The following is a 20623-nucleotide window of genomic DNA, read 5'->3' as shown; positions in this document are numbered from 1 at the left end:
TGTCTGAGAGACTTCAAATGGAGTTGATAGGTCACTCTGGACTTATGCGCTATACAGATATCCCTGTTTAGACTTTAGAGTATTGTAATAGCTAAAGGGAAATACCTGAAACTGTCAAACTACAACCCAGTAACCTTGATTCTCGAAGACGTTTGTATAACTAAGTAGTTTACATGGTGTGACTTTGTGATTATGAAAACCTTGTGGCTCACACTCCTTTTATTCAATATATGGACAGATGAGTAGAAAACTGGGGACAAAAATTAAATGAAAAATAAGGTGGGATTGGGGGATGGAATGTTTTGGGTGTTCTTTTATATTTTTATTTTGATTCTTATTTTTATCTTTTTTTGGAGCAATGAAAATGTTTAGAAATTGTGGTGATGAATGCACAACTATATGATGGTACTGTGAATGATTGTACACTGTGGCTGATTGCATGGTATGTGAATGTATCTCAATAAAACTGATTTTTTTTTTAAAAAAGGCACCCAAATTGGAAAGGAAGAAGCAAAGCTTTCTCTATTTGCAGTGGCATGATCCTATATATAGAAAGTCCTAAAAAATCTACAACAAAGCTTCTAGAGCTAAGAAACGAATTCAACAAAGTGACCAGGTACAAGTTCAACACACAATAATCAGTAGTGTTTTGTGCACTTACAATTGCAACTAAAAGAATCAAACATCTAGGAATAAATTTAACTAAGAATGTACAGAATTTGTACACATTGAATTATAAAACAATGCTAAAAGAAATTTTAAAAAGACCTAAATAAATGGAAGGACATTCCGTGTTTGTGGATTAGAAGACTAAATTCATTAGATGTCAATTCTACCCAAATTGGTTTACAGATTCAAAGCAATCCAAATCAAAATTCCAATAGCATACTTTGTAGAATTAGAAAAGCCAAACACTAAATTTATTTGGAAGGGCCCCCTAGTAGCCAAAAAAAAATCTTGAAAAAGAACAACAAAGTTCTTCTGGACTTTAAAGCATATTACAAAGCTACAGTGGTCAAAACAGCTTGGTACTGGTATAAAGATACATATATTGACCAACGGAATCAAATGGAGAGTTCAGAAATAGACCCTCACATCTATGGCCACAATGCTGCCAAGTCCACTCAACTGGGACAGTATAGTCTCTTCAACAAATGAATCAGATATCCATATGCAAAAAAGAATAAAAGAGGAACCCTATCTCATCCCTTATACAAAAATTAACTCAAAATAGACCAAAGACCTAAATATAAAAGTAAGAACCATAAAACTCCTCAAAGAAAATGTGGGGAAGCATCTTCAAGATCTTGAAGTAGGCAATTGTTTCTTAAATTTTACACCCAAAGCACAAGCAACAAAAGAAACAATAGATAAATGGAACCTCCTAAAAATTAAAAGCTTTTGCACTTCAAAGGACTGTCAAGAAAGTGAAAAGGCAACTCACTCAATGAAAAAAAAATTTGCAAATCACATATCCAATAAGGGTTTAATATCCAGAATATATAAAAAAAACCTACAGCTCAACAATAAAAAGACAAAAGACTCAATTTAAAAATGGGCAAAAGACTTGGATAAACATTTTCCAAAGAGGAAATAAAAATGGCTAAAAAGCACATGAAAAGATGCTCAACATCACTAGCTATTAGGGAAATGCAAATCAAAACCACAATGAGATATAATTTCACACCTACCAGAATGGCCATTATTAAACGAAAAGTACAAGTGTTGGAGAAATAGGAACACTCATTCACTGATGGAGGGAATGTAAAATGGTACAGCCACTGTGGAAGACACTTTGGCAGTTCCTCAGGAAGCTAAGTATAGAATTTTCATATGATCCGGCAATCCCACTATTAGGTATATACCCAGAAGAACTAAAAGCAAGGTCTCGAACACAGGTTTGCACACTGATGTTCAAAGTGGCATTATTCACAATTGCCAAAAGATGGAAGCAACCCAAGTGTCCATCAATCGATGAATGGATAAACAAAATGTAGTATATACACATGATGGAATGTTATTCAACTCTAAGAAGGAATCAGGTCCTGAAACGTGACAACCTGGATGAATCTTGAGGACATAATGCTGAGTGAAATAAATCTGACACAAAAGGAGAGAGAGTGTATGATATCACTATGATATCACTAATACGAACCTCCTAGATAATGTAAAATCAGAGTCTTAAAATGAAGAATATAGGGGACATAGAGATAGACAGAAGCTAGAGAAGGGGGAGTGATTACCTAATATGTACAGACTTGTTAACAAGGTTGAACTCAAAGGTATGGAAATAGACAGCGGTGATGATAGTTCATTAATGGGTTTATAAGTATCTGCCTCACTGAAGACAAACATGACTGAAAGGGGTTGTTTAAAGTCATGTATCTCACAGATTAGCGCTACAAATATAAATAAGTTCTTGCATGATCTACTTCAAAAGTATGACACTTGTACAAAGAGTTAACAAAGTGGTATATGAGAAAAACTACCTATTGCATAATATGGACTATATTTAATAGGAATACCTTACTAGTACCTAATGGGGGGGGAGTAAGAGTTATGGGGGATTTGGGTTATGATAATTGTCTAAAGCTGAGAGTGATGATGACTGTACAACTAAGTGAGGTTACTGTAAGACACTGATTGTTTATTCTGGACAAACTATATGCTATGTGAAATTAGGGACCCTCTACTTAATAAGTCAAGCCCTTAATCTTGAGGCTTCCTCTCATGAAACTTACCTCTGTAAAGGGGAGACTAGGCCTACCTACAATTAAGCCTAAGAGTCACTTTCAGAACGTGGCTTCTCTCTCTCTAAGCCTAACTCTGCAAATAAATTCATTACCCTACCCCCTACATGGAAGATGACTCCAGGGGTTTCAGTCTCCCTGGCCACCTGGGACATGACTCCCAGGAATGAGCCTGGCCCTGGCATCATGGGATTGAGAATGTCTTCTTGACCAAAAAGAGGGAAAGAGGTGTAACAAATTAAGGTTTCAGTGGCTAAGAGATTTCAAATAGAATCAAGCAGCTATCCTGAAGGTTACTCTAATACAAGCTTCAGCTAGATATTGCAAATAGTCACAGTATACAGAGCCCCAACCAACAGTATTCCGGAAAAAGAATACTGAAAACCCTAAAGAATACCCCGGTATCTATCTGAGACTCTATAAAAGTTTCACTAATGGGGAGAAACTAAGATGGCGGCTAGGTGAGACACAGCAAAAAAACACCTCGGTGAAAAACACTAGAAAAAAAACAGAAAGTGACCCAAAACACCGGTTACAGCGATGCGCCAGCTGGACAAGGTCTGCTAGTACCACAGGTACCATATACTTGGTGAAACCGGGAGTCTGCATTCTGAAACAAGTGAGTAAGCTGGCTGGAAGACCCACAGCCATGTGGTAGAGTGGGGAAGCCAGGGGTTGGTGTTTGGAGACCAACTGGTTCTTCTTAAAAAAAAAAAGGGGGAAAAACCCAGGAGCGGCTGCAGTAGTGACAGCGGGAACCTCGCAGTAAAACACAGCAAGAGGGGGCTGGGCCGGCCTCTCGGTGTCTGGCCTGGAGGATAGCCTGCTGCAGATACCCTCGGGGCCGGGGGAGCAGAGGGGAGAGCCGGAAGCAGAAAGAAACCCTGTGGCTAGCAGCTGGCTCCCCGGAGGACTGGATAAACTCCTGCCCGGGGCCGTGCCCACAGCTCAGAGCCCCGCCAGTTGTCCTGGAGCTGGGAAGGAGGAACTGTGCAAGGAGGGAGAGGGTTGAGATGCCCCATTTGGCCATCTTTGCATCAGGCTGAGAACGCCCCTGCACGGCCTGGCAGCCTGGGGCTTCCCTTGAGGGACAGCACGCACTGGTGATGTAGCACGGCATTCCCTCAACAGAGGTCCTGGAGGATCGCAGCTGGGAGGGGGGACCCGCTCGAAGAACCCAGGGACGCTACACCAAGTCCGGTGGTTTGTGGGACAGCGAGAGAGTGAGTCTGGGGCTGAACTGAAATGAAGGCTTAGACTCTTGCGGCAGCCTTGAATTCCAGGAACCTGGGGGATTTGAATATTAAAGCTGCCCTTCCTCCCTGGCCACCTGGACACACGCTCCACATTCAGGGTGGACGGATCCAGCAACACACCCAAACTGAGTTCTCCAACTGAACCCCACAAGAATCATTTCCCCACGCACCGTGGGGACAAGGTTGAGAACTGACTTGAGGGGTATAGGTGACTCACAGACGCCATCTGCTGGGTAGTTAGAGAAAGTGTACGCCACCAAACTGTGTTTCTGAAAAATTAGATTGGTATCTTTTTTTTTTTTTACAACTTGAAAGAACCCTATCAAGCAAAGCAAATGCCAAGAGGCCAAAAACAACAGAAAATCTTAATGCATATGATAAAACCAGACGATATGGAGAATCCAATTCCAAACAACTAAATCAAAATATCAGAAGAGACACAGTACTTGGCACAATTAATCAAAGAACTACAATCGAGGAACGAAAACATGGCAAAGGATTTAAAGGACATCAAGAAGACCATGGCCCAGGATATAAGCAACACAAAGAAGAGCATAAAGAAGACATTGAAAGAGTAAATAAAAAAATAGAAGATCTTATGGAAATAAAAGAAACTGTTGGCCAAATTAAAAAGACTCTGGATATTCACAATACAAGATTAGAGGAAGGTGAACAACGTCTCAGTGTCCTACAAGTCCACAGAACAGAAAATGAAAGAACAAAAGAAAGAATGGAGAAAAAAACAGAAAAAATCAAAATGGATCTCAGGGATACGATAGATAAAATAAAACATCCAAACTTAAGACTCATTGGTGCCCCAGAAGGGGAAGAGAAGGGTAAAGGTTTAGAAAGAGGATTCAAAGAAATTGTTGGGGAAAACTTCCCAAACCTTATACACAATATAAATACACAAAGCATAAACACCCAGCAAACTCCAAATAGAATAAATCCAAATAAACCCAGTCCGAGACATATTCTGATCAGACTCTCAAATACTGAAGAGAAGGAGAGAGTTCTGAAAGCAGCAAGAGAAAAGCAATTCACCACATACAAAGGAAACAACATAAGACTAAGTTGTGACTACTCAGCAGCCACCATGGAGGTGAGAAGGCAGTGGCATGACATGTTTAAAATTCTGAGAGAGAAAAATTTCCAACCAAGAATACTTTATCCAGCAAAACTCTCCTTCAAATTTGAGGGAGAGCTTAAATTTTTCACAGACAAACAAATGCTGAGAGAGTTTGCCAATAAAAGACCTGCCCTACTTCAGATACTAAAGGGAGCCCTACCAACAGAGAAACAAAGAAAGGAGAAAGAGATATAGAGAATTTTAACACACATATATAGAACCTTACATCCCAAATCACCAGGACACACATTTTTCTCTAGTGATCATGGATCTTTCTCCAGAAGGGACCATATGCTGGGACATAAAACAAGCCTCAATAAATTAAAAAAAAAAAATTGAATATACTCAAAGCACATTCTCCAACCACAATGGAATACAAATAGAAGTCAATAATTTTTGAATTGTAACTCCACTATTTACTTCCTACATGATATAAAATACACAAACTCTAACGACAAACCAGTGGTTTTGAACTCAACATAAAATATGTAATTTTAGACAACTATATAAATCTGGGGGAATGGAGGACTATAGGAACATAGTTTATATGTCTATTGAAGTGAAGGTGGTATCAAAGAAAAACAAGATTGTTATGGATTTAAGAGGTTAATTTTAAGCCCCACAGTAAGCACAAAGAAATTATCAGAGAATATGACCATAGAGAAGAAAAGTAGAATATGGGTTAAGAGAAATGGGGGAAGGGGCAATGGGGAGTTGAGAAATGAGTGTAGGGTTGTTGTTTGAGGTGAAGAGAAATTTCTAGTAATGGATGGTGGGAAAGAGCATTACAACATTCTAAATGTGATTAATCCCACTAATGGAATGCTAGGGAGGGGGTGGAATGGGAAGATTTAGGCTGTATATATGTTTCCACAACTAAAAAAAAAAAAAAAAAAAAAAGACAGTCTAAATAGATGACAATTGAACACCAAGGATGAGCCTGGATGGGATTGGAGGATGGAGGACAGGACACAGTTGAGACAAAGGGACACAGTTGAGACATAAGGAAAAGGAAATATAGAATGTAAGCTTTGTATCATTGTTGAATCTCTTGTACTTCTTAGCTGTGCTTAGTGGGATTGCATAAAAGAATGTTCTTGTTCATGGGAAGTGTATATGTGAATTATAGTGTTTTTCAAGGATGTGTGCAGCTAGCTCTCATATGTTCAGAAGACACAACAATAGATGATGGATGATAGATAGGGAGGCAGGGCGGGAGGGAGGGAAAGAAATAGCGATGTGACAGCATGTTAAAGTTGGTGGATTGGGCTATTGGGGGAGGGGTGTCAGGGTATGATGGAGTTCTGTGTATGGGGTAGTACTGTTTTTGCAACTGTTCCTATAACTCTGAATTTATTAAAAAAAAACACACACACACACATACACAAAAAGTCTCACTAAGTTTATTCTTCAGAAATTTAAAACCTCCACATTGTTCCTATGCCATAAAGTCCCCAAACCTAGAGGCACCAGTCTCTTTGAAAACATTAACTAGCTGCATACCTCTTCTTCATAATGTCAACACCCCCTTTCAATATGAACAAGTTAGAGTGGTCATTGCCTAGATATCCCTGAAGATTGAGACAGTGATCAAATGAGAGGGAGGAGTAACAACAGACAAGATTTAACAACAGACTATGACTATTGAATCATTATATAGATTTTTTTTTTAGTCTCTAGTGTATTAGAACAGCTAGAAGGAAATAACTGAAATTGTGGAACTGTAACTCATAGCACTTTGAAATTTGCTCTATAACTACTTGTTAAACCATACTTTGAAAGTTATCACTTTTTGTGTATGTTATATTTCGCAATAAAAAATGTTTAAATTTAAAAAAACAACATGGGACTGTACAACACAAACAGTGGGAAAAATAAAAAAAGAAGGAATGAAGATCTGATGCATGCAACAGCATGATGAACCTTGAGGACATCATGTAGAGTGAAAGAAGCCAGACACAAAAGGACAAATATTCTATGATCTCACTGATATGAACTAATCATAATAAGGAAACTCACAGAGTTAGAATCTAGAATATAGGTTATAAGGAGCTGGGTTGGGAGTAGAGAATGGGGAGTTAATGCCTAATTTGGACAGAGTTTCTATTTAGGTTGATTGTAAATGTTTGGAAATAGATAATGGTGATAGTAGCAAATTATTGTGTATGTAATTAATGATGAATTATGTTTGTGAATCTGGTTGAGAGGGGAAGGTTTGAGTCGTGTATATTACTACAAGGAAGTTAGAAGATAACAATATGGGACTGTATAACACAGTGAACCTTGTGAATAGTACAAATACAGGAATGTTCTTTCATGAATTTTAACAAATGTACAACACTATTACAAGGTGTTAGTAATAGGGTGGTATACAAGAAAAATACCTAATATAAACTATGGACTATAGTTAACAATAATATTTTAATATTCTTTCATCAATTGTAACAAATGTAACACACTAAATTGTCAACAATGGGGGTATGTGGGAACATTGTACTTTTTACATGACTTTTCTGTAAAACTACAACTTATCTAATTAACAATAATAATTAAAAAAGCATGCAAAGTGAAAGAAAACAAAGTACTACATATTGCATGATTCCATTTATATAAAATGTAAATATAAATAAATTATTAGAGACAGAATTAGATTAGTGGTTATGTAGGGGTGGGGAAGGACAGAGGGATTGAAAGGTGACTCCTAAGGGATATGGGGTTTTCTTTGGGGAGTAATAAAAATGTTCTAAAATTGATTGTGGTGATGAATGCACAACTCTGTGATTATACTAAAAGCCACTGATTGTACACATTATATGGATGGCATGGTATGTGAATATATCTCTATAAAACTGCTTTAAAAAAAAGGGACGGGAGAGGCGGGGCAAGATGGCGGACTGGTGAGCTGTATGTTTTAGTTACTCCTCCAGAAAAGTAGGTAGACAGCCAGGAACTGCATGGACTGGACACCACAGAGCAATCTGACTTTGGGCATACTTCATACAACACTCATGAAAATGTGGAACTGCTGAGATCAGCGAAATCTGTAAGTTTTTTGTGGCCAGGGGACCCGCACCCCTCCCTGCCAGGCTCGGTCCCGTGGGAGGAGGGGCTGTCAACTCCGGGAAGGAGAAGGCAGAACTGCAGTGGCAGCCCTTATAGGAAACTCATTCTACTGATCCAAACTCAAACCATAGATAGACTGAGACCAGACACCAGAGAATCTGAGAGTAGCCAGCCCAGCAGAGAGGAGACAGGCATAGAAAAAAACAGCATGAAAAACTGCAAAATAAAAGCGGAGGCTTTTTGGAGTCCTGGTGAACATAGAAACGGGAAGGGCAGAGCTCAGGCCCTGAGGCTCATATGCAAATCCCAAAGAAAAACTGATCTCTCTGCCCTGTGGACTTTTCCTTAATGGCCCTAATTGCTTTGTCTCTTAGCATTTCAATAACCCATTAGATCTGTGAGGAGGGCCCTTTTTTTTTTTTTTTTTAATTCTTTTTTCTTTTTCTAAAACAATTACTCTAAGAAGCCCAATACAGAAAGCTTCAAAGACTTGCAATTTGGGCAGGTCAAGACAAAAGGAGAACTAAGAGAGCTCTGAGACAAAAGGCAATAATCCAGTGGCTGAGAAAACTTACTAAACACCACAACTTCCCAAAAAAGGGGGGGTGTCCGCTCACAGCCATCATCCTGGTGGACAGGAAACACTCCTGCCCATCGCCAGCACCATAGCCCACAGCTGCCCCACACAACCCAGTATGACGGAAGGGCTTCAAATAACAGGCACACACCACAAAACTGGGCGCGGACATTAGCCTTCTCTGCAACCTCAGCTGATTGTCCCAGAGTTGGGAAGGTGGAGCAGTGCGAATTAACAAAGCCCCATTCAGCCATCATTTCAGCAGACTGGGAGCCTCCCTACACAGCCCAGCAGCCCAGAACCGCCCTGGGGGGACGGCACTCACCTGTGACATAGCACAGTCATCCCTCAACAGAAGACCAGGGGGTGCACGGTCTGGAAGAGGGACCCATTGCAAGTCTCAGGAGCCATAAGCCAATACCAAGGACTTGTGGGTCAGTGGCAGAGACAAACTGTGGCAGGACTGAACTGAAGGATTAGACTATTTCAGCAGCTTTAAAACTCTAGGATCACCAGGGAGATTTGATTGTTAGAGCCACCCCCCCTCCCTGACTGCCCAGAAACACGCCCCATATACAGGGCGGGCAACACCAACTACACACGCAAGCTTGGTACACCAATTGGACCCCACAAGACTCACTCCCCCACTCACCACAAAGGCAAAGCAGGGGAGAACTGGCTTGTGGAGAACAGGTGGCTCGTGGACACCACCTGCTGGTTAGTTAGACAAAGTGTACTCCACGAAGCTGTAGATCTGATAAGAGATAAGGACTTCAATTGGTCTACAAATCCTAAAAGAACCCTATCAAGTTCAGCAAATGCCACGAGGCCAAAAACAACAGAAAATTATAAAGCATATGAAAAAACCAGACGATATGGATAACCCAAGCCCAAGCACCCAAATCAAAAGACCAGAAGAGACACAGCACCTAGAGCAGCTACTCAAAGAACTAAAGATGAACAATGAGACCATAGTACAGGATACAAAGGATATCAAGAAGACCCTAGAAGAGCATAAAGAAGACATTGCAAGACTAAATAAAAAAAACAGATGATCTTATGGAAATTAAAGAAACTGTTGACCAAATTAAATAGATTCTGGACAATAATAGTACAAGACTAGAGGAAGTGGAACAACGAATCAGTGACCTCGAAGATGACAGAATGGAAAATGAAAGCATAAAAGAAAGAATGGGGAAAAAAATTGAAAAAATCAAAACGGACCTCAGGGATATGATAGATAATATGAAACGTCCGAACACAAGACTCATTGGTGTTCCAGAAAGGGAAGAAAAGGGTAAAGGTCTAGGAAGAGTATTCAAAGAAATTGTTGGGGAAAACTTCCCAAATCTTCTAAACAACATAAATACACAAATCATAAATGCTCAGCGAACTCCAAATAGAATAAATCCAAATAAACCCACTCTGAGACATATTCTGATCACACTGTCAAACACAGAAGAGGAGGAGCAAGTTCTGAAAGCAGCAAGAGAAAAGCAATTCACCACATACAAAGGAAACAGCATAAGACTAAGTAGTGACTACTCAGCAGCCACCATGGAGGCAAGAAGGCAGTGGCACGATATATTAAAAATTCTGAGTGAGAAAAATTTCCAACCAAGGGTACTTTATCCAGCAAAGCTCTCCTTCAAATTTGAGGGAGAGCTTAAATTTTTCACAGACAAACAAATGCTGAGAGAATTTGCTAACAAGAGACCTGTCCTACTAGAGATACTAAAGAGAGCCCTACAGACAGAGAAACAAAGAAAGGACAGAAAGACTTGGAGAAAGGTTCAGTACTAAAGAGATTCAGTATAGGTACAATAAAGGATATTAATAGAGAGGGGGAAAAATATATATGACAAACATAAACGAAAGGATAAGATGGCTGATTCAAGAAATGCCTTCATGGTTATAACGTTGAATGTAAATGGATTAAACTCCCCAATTAAAAGACATAGATTCGCAGATGGATCAAAAAAAATGAACCATCAATATGTTGCATACAAGAGACTCATCTTAGACACAGGGACACAAAGAAATTGAAAGTGAAAGGATGGAAAAAAATATTTCATGCAAGCTACAGCCAAAAGAAAGCAGGTGTAGCAATATTAATCTCAGATAAAATAGACTTTAAATGCAGGGATGTTTTGAGAGACAAAGAAGGCCACTACATACTAATAAAAGGGGCAATTCAACAAGAAGAAATAACAATCATAAATGTCTATGCACCCAATCAAGGCGCCACAAAATACATGAGAGAAACACTGGCAAAACTAAAGGAAGCAATTGATGTTTCCACAATAATTGTGGGAGACTTCAACACATCACTCTCTCCTATAGATAGATCAACCAGACAGAAGACCAATAAGGAAACTGAAAACCTAAACAATCTGATAAATGAATTAGATTTAACAGACATATACAGAACATTACATCCCAAATCACCAGGATACACATACTTTTCTAGTGCTCATGGAACTTTCTCCAGAACAGATCATATGCTGGGATATAAAACAAGCCTCAATAAATTTAAAAAGATTGAAATTATTCAAAGCACATTCTCTGACCACAATGGAATACAATTGGAAGTCAATAACCATCAGAGACTTACAAAATACAAATACCTGGAGGTTAAACACACTCCTAAACAATCAGTGGTTTAAAGAAGAAATAGCAAGAGAAATTACTAAATATATAGAGATGAATGAAAATGAGAACACAACATACCAAAACCTATGGGATGCAGCAAAAGCAGTGCTGAGGGGGAAATTTATAGCACTAAACGCATATATTAAAAAGGAAGAAAGAGCCAAAATCAAAGAACTAATGGATCAACTGAAGAAGCTAGAAAATGAACAGCAAACCAATCCTAAACCAAGTAGAAGAAAAGAAATAACAAGGATTAAAGCAGAAATAAATGACATAGAGAACAAAAAAACAATAGAGAGGATAAATATCACCAAAAGTTGGTTCTTTGAGAAGATCAACAAGATTGACAAGCCCCTAGCTAGACTGACAAAATCAAAAAGAGAGAAGACCCATATAAACAAAATAATGAATGAAAAAGGTGACATAACTGCAAATCCTGAAGAAATTAAAAAAATTATAAGAGGATACTATGAACAACTATATGGCAACAAACTGGATAATGTACAGGAAATGGACAATTTCCTGGAAACGTATGAACAACCTAGACTGACCAGAGAAGAAATAGAAGACCTCAATCAACCCATCACAAGCAAAGAGATCCAATCAGCCACCAAAAATCTTCCCACAAATAAATGCCCAGGGCCAGATGGCTTCACAGAGGAATTCTACCAAACTTTCCAGAAAGAACTGACACCAGTCTTACTCAAACTCTTTCAAAACACTGAAGAAAATGGAACACTATCTAACTCATTTTATGAAGCGAACATCAATCTAATACCAAAACCAGGCAAACATGCTACAAAAAAGGAAAACTACCGGCCGATCTCCCTAATGAATATAGATGCAAAAATCCTCAACAAAACACTTGCAAATCGAATCCAAAGACACATTAAAAAAATCATACACCATGACCAAGTGGGGTTCATTCCAGGCATGCAAGGATGGTTCAACATAAGAAAATCAATCAATGTATTACAACACATTAAAAATTCAAAAGGGAAAAATCAAATGATCATCTCAATAGATGCTGAAAAAGCATTTGACAAAATCCAACATCTCTTTTTGAGAAAAACACTTCAAAAGGTAGGAATTGAAGGAAACTTCCTCAATATGATAAAGAGGATATATGAAAAACCCACAGCCAGCATAGTACTCAATGGTGAGAGACTGAAAGCCTTCCCTCTAAGATCAGGAACAAGATAAGGATGCCCGCTGTCACCACTGTTAGTCAACATTGTGCTGGAAGTGCTAGCCAGGGCAATCCGGAAAGACAAAGAAATAAAAGGCATCCAAATTGGAAAAGAAGAAGTAAAACTGTCATTGTTTGCAGATGATATGATCTTATATCTGGAAAACCCTGAGAAATCGACGATACAGCTACTAGAGCTAATAAACAAATTTAGCAAAGTAGCGGGATACAAGATTAATGCACATAAGTCAGTAATGTTTCTATATGCTAGAAATGAACAAACTGAAGAGACACTCAAGAAAAAGATACCATTTTCAATAGTAACTAAAAAAATCAAGTACCTAGGAATAAACTTAACCAAAGATGTAAAAGACCTATACAAAGAAAACTACATAGAAATACAAGGGGACTTTAAAAGATGGAAAAATATTCCATGTTCATGGATAGGAAGACTAAATGTCATTAAGATGTCAATTCTACCCAAACTCATCTACAGATTCAATGCAATCCCAATCAAAATTCCAACAACCTACTTTGCAGACTTGGAAAAGCTAGTTTTCAAATTTATTTGGAAAGGAAAGATGCCTCGAATTGCTAAAGACACTGTAAAAAAGAAAAACGAAGTGGAAGGACTTACACTCCCTGACTTTGAAGTTTATTATAAAGCCACAGTTGACAAAACAACATGGTACTGGCACAAAGATAGACATACAGATCAATGGAATCGAATTGAGAATTCAGAGATAGACCCTCAGATCTATGGCCGACTGATCTTTGATAAGGCCCCCAAAGTCACTGAACTGAGTCATAATGGTCTTTTCAACAAATGGGGCTGGGAGAGTTGGCTATCCATATCCAAAAGAATGAAAGAGGACCCCTACCTCACCCCCTACACAAAAATTAACTCAAAATGGACCAAAGATCTCAATATAAAAGAAAGTACCATAAAACTCCTAGAAGATAATGTAGGAAAACATCTTCAAGACCTTGTATTACGCGGCCACTTCCTAGACTTTACACCCAAAGCACAAGCAACAAAAGAAAAAATAGATAAATGGGAACTCCTCAAGCTTAGAAGTTTCTGCACCTCAAAGGAATTTCTCAAAAAGGTAAAGAGGCAGCCAACTCAATGGGAAAAAAATTTTGGAAACCATGTATCTGACAAAGGACTGATATCTTGCATATATAAAGAAATCCTACAACTCAATGACAATAGTACAGACAGCCTAATTATAAAATGGGCAAAAGATATGAAAAGACAGTTCTCTGAAGAGGAAATACAAATGGCCAAGAAACACATGAAAAAATGTTCAGCTTCACTAGCTATTAGAGAGATGCAACTTAAGACCACAATGAGATACCATCTAACACCGATTAGAGTGGCTGCCATTAAACAAACAGGAAACTACAAATGCTGGAGGGGATGTGGAGAAATTGGAACTCTTATTCATTGTTGGTGGGACTGTATAATGGTTCAGCCACTCTGGAAGTCAGTCTGGCAGTTCCTTAGAAAACTAGATATAGAGTTACCATTCGATCCAGCGATTGCACTTCTCGGTATATACCCGGAAGATCGGAAAGCAGTGACACGAACAGATATCTGCACGCCAATGTTCATAGCAGCATTATTCACAATTGCCAAGAGATGGAAACAACCCAAATGTCCTTCAACAGATGAGTAGATAAATAAAATGTGGTATATACACACGATGGAATACTACACGGCAGCAAGAAGGAACGATCTCGTGAAACATATGACAACATGGAAGAACCTTCAAGACATAATGCTGAGCGAAATAAGCCAGGCACAAAAAGAGAAATATTATATGCTACCACTAATGTGAACTTTGAAAAATGTAAAACAAATGGTTTATAATGTAGAATGTAGGGGAACTAGGAATAGAGAGCAATTAAGGAAGGGGGAACAATAATCCAAGAAGAACAGATAAGCTATTTAACGTTCTGGGGGATGGCCAGGAATGACTATGGTCTGTTAATTTCTGATGGATATCGTAGGAACAAGTTCACAGAAATGTTGCTGTATTAGGTAACTTTCTTGGGGTAAAGTAGGAACAGGTTGGAAGTAAAGCAGTTATCTTAGGTTAGCTGTCTTTTTCTTACTCCCTTGTTATGGTCTCTTTGAAATGTTCTTTTATTGTATGTTTTTTGTTTTTTGTTTTTTTAATTTTTTTTTCCCATACAGTTGATTTAAAAAAGAAAAAAAAGTTAAAAAAAAAACAAAACAAAAAAAACCAACAAGGTAAAAAATATGTAGTGCCCCCTTGAGGAGCCTGTGGAGAATGCACGGGTATTGGCCTACCCCACCTCGATGGTTGCCAACATGACCACAGACATAGGGACTGGTGGTTTGATGGGTTGAGCCCTCTACCATAGGTTTTACCCTTGGGAAGACAGTTGCTGCAAAGGAGAGGCTAGGCCTCCCTATAATTGTGCCTAAGAGCCTCCTCCCTAATGCCTCTTTGTTGCTCAGATGTGGCCCTCTCTCTCTAGCTAAGCCAACTTGAAAGGTGAAATCACTGCCCTCCCCTCTACGTGGGATCAGACACCCAGGGGAGTGAATCTCCCTGGCAACATGGAATATGACTCCTGGGGAGGAATGTAGACCTGGCATCGTGGGACGGAGAACGTCTGCTTGACCAAAAGGGGGATGTGAAAGGAAATGAAATAAGCTTCAGTGGCAGAGAGATTCCAAAAGGAGCTCAGAAGTCACTCTGGTGGGCACTCTTACACACAATTTAGACAACCCTTTTTGGGTTCTAAAGAATTGGGGGAGCTGGTGGTGGAGACCTGAAACTATCAAACTACAACCCAGAACCCATGAATCTCGAAGACAATTGCATAAAAATGTAGCTTATGAGGGGTGACAATGGGATTGGGAAAGCCATAAGGACCACACTCCATTTTGTCTAGTTTATGGATGGATGAGAAGAAAAATAGGGAAAGGAAACAAACAAACAGACAAAGGTACCCAGTGTTCTTTTTTACTTCAATTGCTCTTTCTCACTTTAATTATTATTCTTGTTATTTTTGTGTGTGTGCTAATGAAGGTGTCAGGGATTGATTTAGGTGATGAATGTACAACTATGTAATGGTACTGTGAACAATCAAATGTACAATTTGTTTTGTATGACTGCGTTCTATGTGAATATACCTCAATAAAATGAAGATAAAAAAAAAAAGGGACACGTGGTAAACTGGCAAAAGTTTCCCATACATAGCACCTAATAAATGGCTTTCTAAAGGACTATATAATGGAATAAAAAAGATTACGAGATACCATTTCACACCCATGGAAAAATAGGAACCCTTGTACATTGCTATTAGGAATGTAAAATGGTGCAGCCACGTGGAAAGCAGTCCCACTGTTCCTCAGAAAGTTAAGTGCAGAATTACTATATGACCTGGCAATCCCACTTCTAGATATATACCCTAAAGAACTGAAAGTAGGGACTTGAACAGATATTTGCGTATCTATGTTCACAGCAGCACAATTCACAATTGCCAAAAGATGGAACCAAGCTAAGTGAATGGATAAACAAAACGTGGTATATACATACAATGGAATATTATTAGGTCATAAAAAGGAATGATTCTTATGTATGCTATAAAATGCCTGAAGGCATTATATTGAGTGAAATAAGCCAGACACAAAAGGACAAATATTGTATAATCTCAGTTATATGAAATAATTACAATATCAACTTCACAAAGTTAGGAACTAGAATACAGGTTACCAGGGATCAGGTAGGGTAGGGAATGGGCTATTAATGCTTAAATGGCACAAAATTTCTGTTTGGAGTGATGGAAAAGTTTTCATAATACATGGCGGTAAATAGAAGCAACTATAGCAAACTCAGACTTTAAATTATACAAACTCACTTTTATCTAAGAATTACAAAGGCAGGAGAGAGACTTCCTTTTCATAAAATGGAAGGAGAGTGTGAAGATACAAAATAAACTGAAATGGAGGATTGTAGTGAGGAAGTTAGGTAGAAGGACCTTGGTCTTTTCAGTAATTTATTGACCTGAATTTGCTATAATTGTTTCTATTCCCCACTTAATATTAAAGCTAAAACCTCAATTTAGAAAGTACTCTGAATAGCTGCTACACAAATGGAAATTATGTAACTGTTTGAGAGGATAAACAGTAATACTGATTAACCTATTCAATCAAAAGGCAAATATGCAATGTTATTTACACAGTTTTAGTTTTAATTCTTACAAGAAATAAAGACTTCCTGAAACATTAAGTTCATTGGCTAGTTGTATTTTTTGGAATTTAATTGTTAAATCTAAAGAGTTAGTAGGAGAAACAAGTCACCAGCAGAGATCTTAAAGATATCTAACATAAACTACAACTACAGTTCTTAATTGTTCAGCATTAAATCCATAATATCACCATTATGCAAATAATATTTTAAGGTATTTTAATACCAGCCTGAGCCAGTTCCACGTTGAAGGCCCTCAGTGCAAAAGCCGAGCTTCTAGATCCTGCAGGTAGCAGCAGGGAGCATAAATAGCCTTCATAATCTCGTTTCCTACAACAAATAGGCAAAAAATGATAGTAGTTTCTTCACTTTTCAAACTGTGCACAAAAACTGACCAAAATTAACTAAAAACAACGAGGCTTCAGTTCAGAATGGGCTTGCCCCAATCCCAGATCAGTTTTAAAAAATGAAATACTCAAACTCTATTAATTTATTTTAATTTATATAGTATTATAATTTTGTTCCAGATCACTTTGGTTTTAATAAGAATTCAAATGAGCTACAGAGGTAGAAATCAAATTAAGAAAATAGTTAAGCAGGTACTGGTGTGAATCGTGGTTTTTAATACACAGGTAAATAAGGCATAGATAGGTAAATAAGGCATAGAGATAAAGAGAGAGAGAAAGAGAAACAGATACAAAGGTAGGGGTATGTGTGGATGTTTCCAAGCACTGTTAGCTAAGAAAATCTAGAAGCAATCACTCTCCAGTACCATACCTAGCACTAAGACCTTGGTTTCTAAATTCCGTTTTCCACTAAAGTAAGCTAGGGCTCCTTGGAGGAATGATTGACTCCAGGGCTGGGGCATGGTGAATGCATGGACAATAAGCCTGAAACGCTTGAGCAGAGAGTAAAGATATGCTCAAAGAGTGGAGAGGACTTGTTGAAAGACACAAAAGCTGGCTTGAGAGAGTTCTCACTGTCAAGTCTGTGACAACTGGAGCAACAAAAAAATAATGACATTAAAAGATTCTAACAGGACACCATGAGACCATATTGATATAAAGAAATTAATGAATAAATAAATGGGAAGAGAAGAAAAGCTCTACAACCAGTACAGTGACAACTAATAAATCTAACAGACATGATGGAAGTTAAAAGTTCACTATTTGATAACTATTATAGTAATAATTCAGTCAGGCAAAAACATCAGTGAATGCCTGAATGAATGTTAAACGTGTGAAAAGCTTGATGGAACAGGATATTTACACTTACTCATTCATTCAAATTTATTCAGTGCCTACCATGAGCCAGGCACTATCCTAGACACTGAGACTAGGTATTAGACTTAGATACATATAAACACATCGGGTGTTAGGCCTGCAGTGCTAGGACTATGGAAGGAAGACATGGCCCCCTGTGAGGCTGAAGGCGGAAGACACCGAGTGCCCTCTCAGACATCACTACTAGCACCTTCACACTGTATCCCAAAACCTGAGGGAGGTCTGCTTGTTTACCCTTCTCAAAACCAAACTTCAAGAAGCCTATGTAAATTAGGTTTGAGATTTTCCCAGGAACCAAACCTCATAGATTCCTAGGAGAGCCCAAGCTGGCTAGGCTGAAGTTCTGGCCTGGAAATTTTCCTGATATTCAGAGGCCTTGCATAAGATGCAGGTCCAAAACAACCCTGCACAAACAATTTCAAAGGCCAAATCTTGTACAGATTGCTGATGGCCAATTAGAAGCTAGAAGTTCTAACTACTTAGAAGTTTTAATCTTCCTTTTGAGTTAAGTTTGGTTTTTATTTTTAAAACTACTTACTGAGAATGTGTCATGAAACAGAGACTCCGTCACATTTATTCCTCACAATCAGGCTCAGGCTATAAAGCAGGAGCAGAAATTCACAAGTAAGTAAAACACTGTATTCCCAAGTGACAAAGTTGGGACTAATAAACTCAGATCAGGTCTGTCTGCCTGAAAAATTCAGGCTTTTTAAGTCACTAGAGTGAATACTCTCTATTTCAAACAAATACTCGTATGGACAGGTTAAGTATCTGGCTATCTGTAAATATATTTGAGAAAAACTACCATTTGAGTGAAGCAAAAATAAACAATTACATATTAACATGTTTGTAACTGCACAAACTATCACTGAAAGATTATATAAGAAATTAGTAAGAATGCTTACCTTAGAGAAGATGGTTAGGACACTAGTGGATAAGGGTATATTCTTTGGTAAATTGAATTTTTTACCATCAAAAAATGACTTTAAAATATAAACAAAATGAATACAACCTTTTGACAGTTTTGACTTATACAATTCTTAATGCCCTGATTTCCGCTATTGCTATCTTGTTTCCTAATCAATAGCTAAAGTGGGAGAGAATATCTTTTAAAAAAGTGATTAAAAACTAAACAGAACAACAAAGTATAAAGGAATTTTGTAATTTACACTACTTTTTGCAAAAACGGAATTTTAAAAAAAAACTGGATTTATTTGCCCAATCAAATCCAAGGCAGTTGAGTTATTCTAGTACTTCTCAGAAGTCCTTGAGACCAGGTACCTCAATCCACTGTTAGGAATCTAGGGCAACGGGTGGCTAAACACCGTTCTCAGCAATCAGATTTGGATTTCAAGGCAGGACCCTGCCCCAGGAAGCCGTGGAACTTGATTTATTCAACACATCTCCACAAATGATTAATAAGCGACTCCCATGTGCCAGGTGTTCCCGACGCTACCAGGGCGAACAAAACACATCAAGCCCCTAACTTCATGGGATTTATATTCTAATGAACCTCGGGCAAATTCCCTAATGTCTCTAAGCCTCCGCAGCTTTGTCTATTAAACGAGATGATGAGAGTTTATATTGTACTCACTGTACCCTTACTATGTGCCAAGCATTGTTTTAAATATTTTAATCCTCACAATCCTAAGCGGTAGGTCTACAATCTGTTCTTCACAATTTGTAAAGAAAATTAAGTAAATTACTTCTAAGTTACTTTGCATAGTGCTTGGTATCTAGAAAGAAAAATGTTAGCTACTGTTGTCATTGAAATTAATTACTGGCTGTTCTGCAGATAAAAAAAGCTTCGTATGCAAAAACGTTTAATGAGGTTAAAACTAAGCAAGGTGACAAGAGTGAGCATGAATTTTGCTACAATTCTGTGACAACTGTGAATGTTCTGGCTGCCTCTTTACACACCCGTACCCAGCGCCAACCAGCCCGCGAAACCAAAACAGCACGAGGATGGCGCCTGCCAGTTCACCCGGACCCGCCCCAGGTCTGAGCCGCGCCCACCAGGCCCAAAGGGCCCTCCCCGACCTCCTGCTCAGGGAAGGCTGGGCTCGCTCACCGCAGCAGCTCCAGACAGTAGAGGTCAGTGCCCGAGACTCCTGGCCTGTTGGCCGCAGACACCCTCCGTTCGGACACCGCGGGCCCCGGGAGATGCCACATGCGCGCGAGCAAGCCCCGGGGCGACCCGCAGTGACAAAGGCCGGAGACCCCGAGTCGCAGCAGCCCCCAAGATGAGCCCGATGTGGAGGCTGCCATGACACCGGCGCTGCGTGCCCTTCGACCCCACGCCGTCGGCTCTTGGCCACGCCCCGCCCCGTCTGGTAGGCCCGCCCATCTACTAGCCGCGGAAGACAGGCTCTACACGCCTCTCCGCGGAGAGCCAGGTGTCGCTGTGCTCTTCTGCATCCCAGTCGCCGCGATTCTGTCTTGTTGGTTCCAGGAAATCCCAGCCTAGTGCAGACGATCCCGCCCGGGCTCTCTCC

At 39.1% G+C, this 20623-nt stretch overlaps 1 protein-coding gene across 8 annotated transcripts in view; it reads right to left on the bottom strand.

Annotated features, from left to right (window-relative positions):
* Positions 1-20404, bottom strand: part of NDUFAF6 (NADH:ubiquinone oxidoreductase complex assembly factor 6) — a 149238-nt gene extending 128834 nt beyond the window's left edge. For 5 of the 8 annotated variants that reach the window (XR_005211577.1, XR_005211576.1, XR_005211578.1 and 2 more), the window contains exons 1-2: positions 20200-20404; positions 17076-17175 (exon numbers count right to left, since the gene is read on the bottom strand). Coding sequence is in view for 3 of the 8 variants with exons in the window: in XM_037802523.1 (XP_037658451.1) it covers positions 17076-17175; positions 20200-20396 (297 nt within the window). In the remaining 5 variants the exon portion in view is untranslated. Of the gene's footprint in view, positions 1-17071; positions 17176-18666; positions 18726-20199 lie in introns of those variants that run through there. The other 3 variants (XM_037802524.1, XM_037802525.1, XM_037802526.1) reach the window with 3 other exon arrangements.
* Positions 20405-20623: the final 219 nt, after the last annotated feature.

Source organism: Choloepus didactylus, chromosome 14, assembly GCF_015220235.1.
Source record: "Choloepus didactylus isolate mChoDid1 chromosome 14, mChoDid1.pri, whole genome shotgun sequence".
NCBI lineage: Eukaryota > Metazoa > Chordata > Mammalia > Pilosa > Megalonychidae > Choloepus > Choloepus didactylus.
Note: the sequence above shows the minus strand (reverse complement) of the source record. Positions and strands in the feature narration are given on the sequence as shown.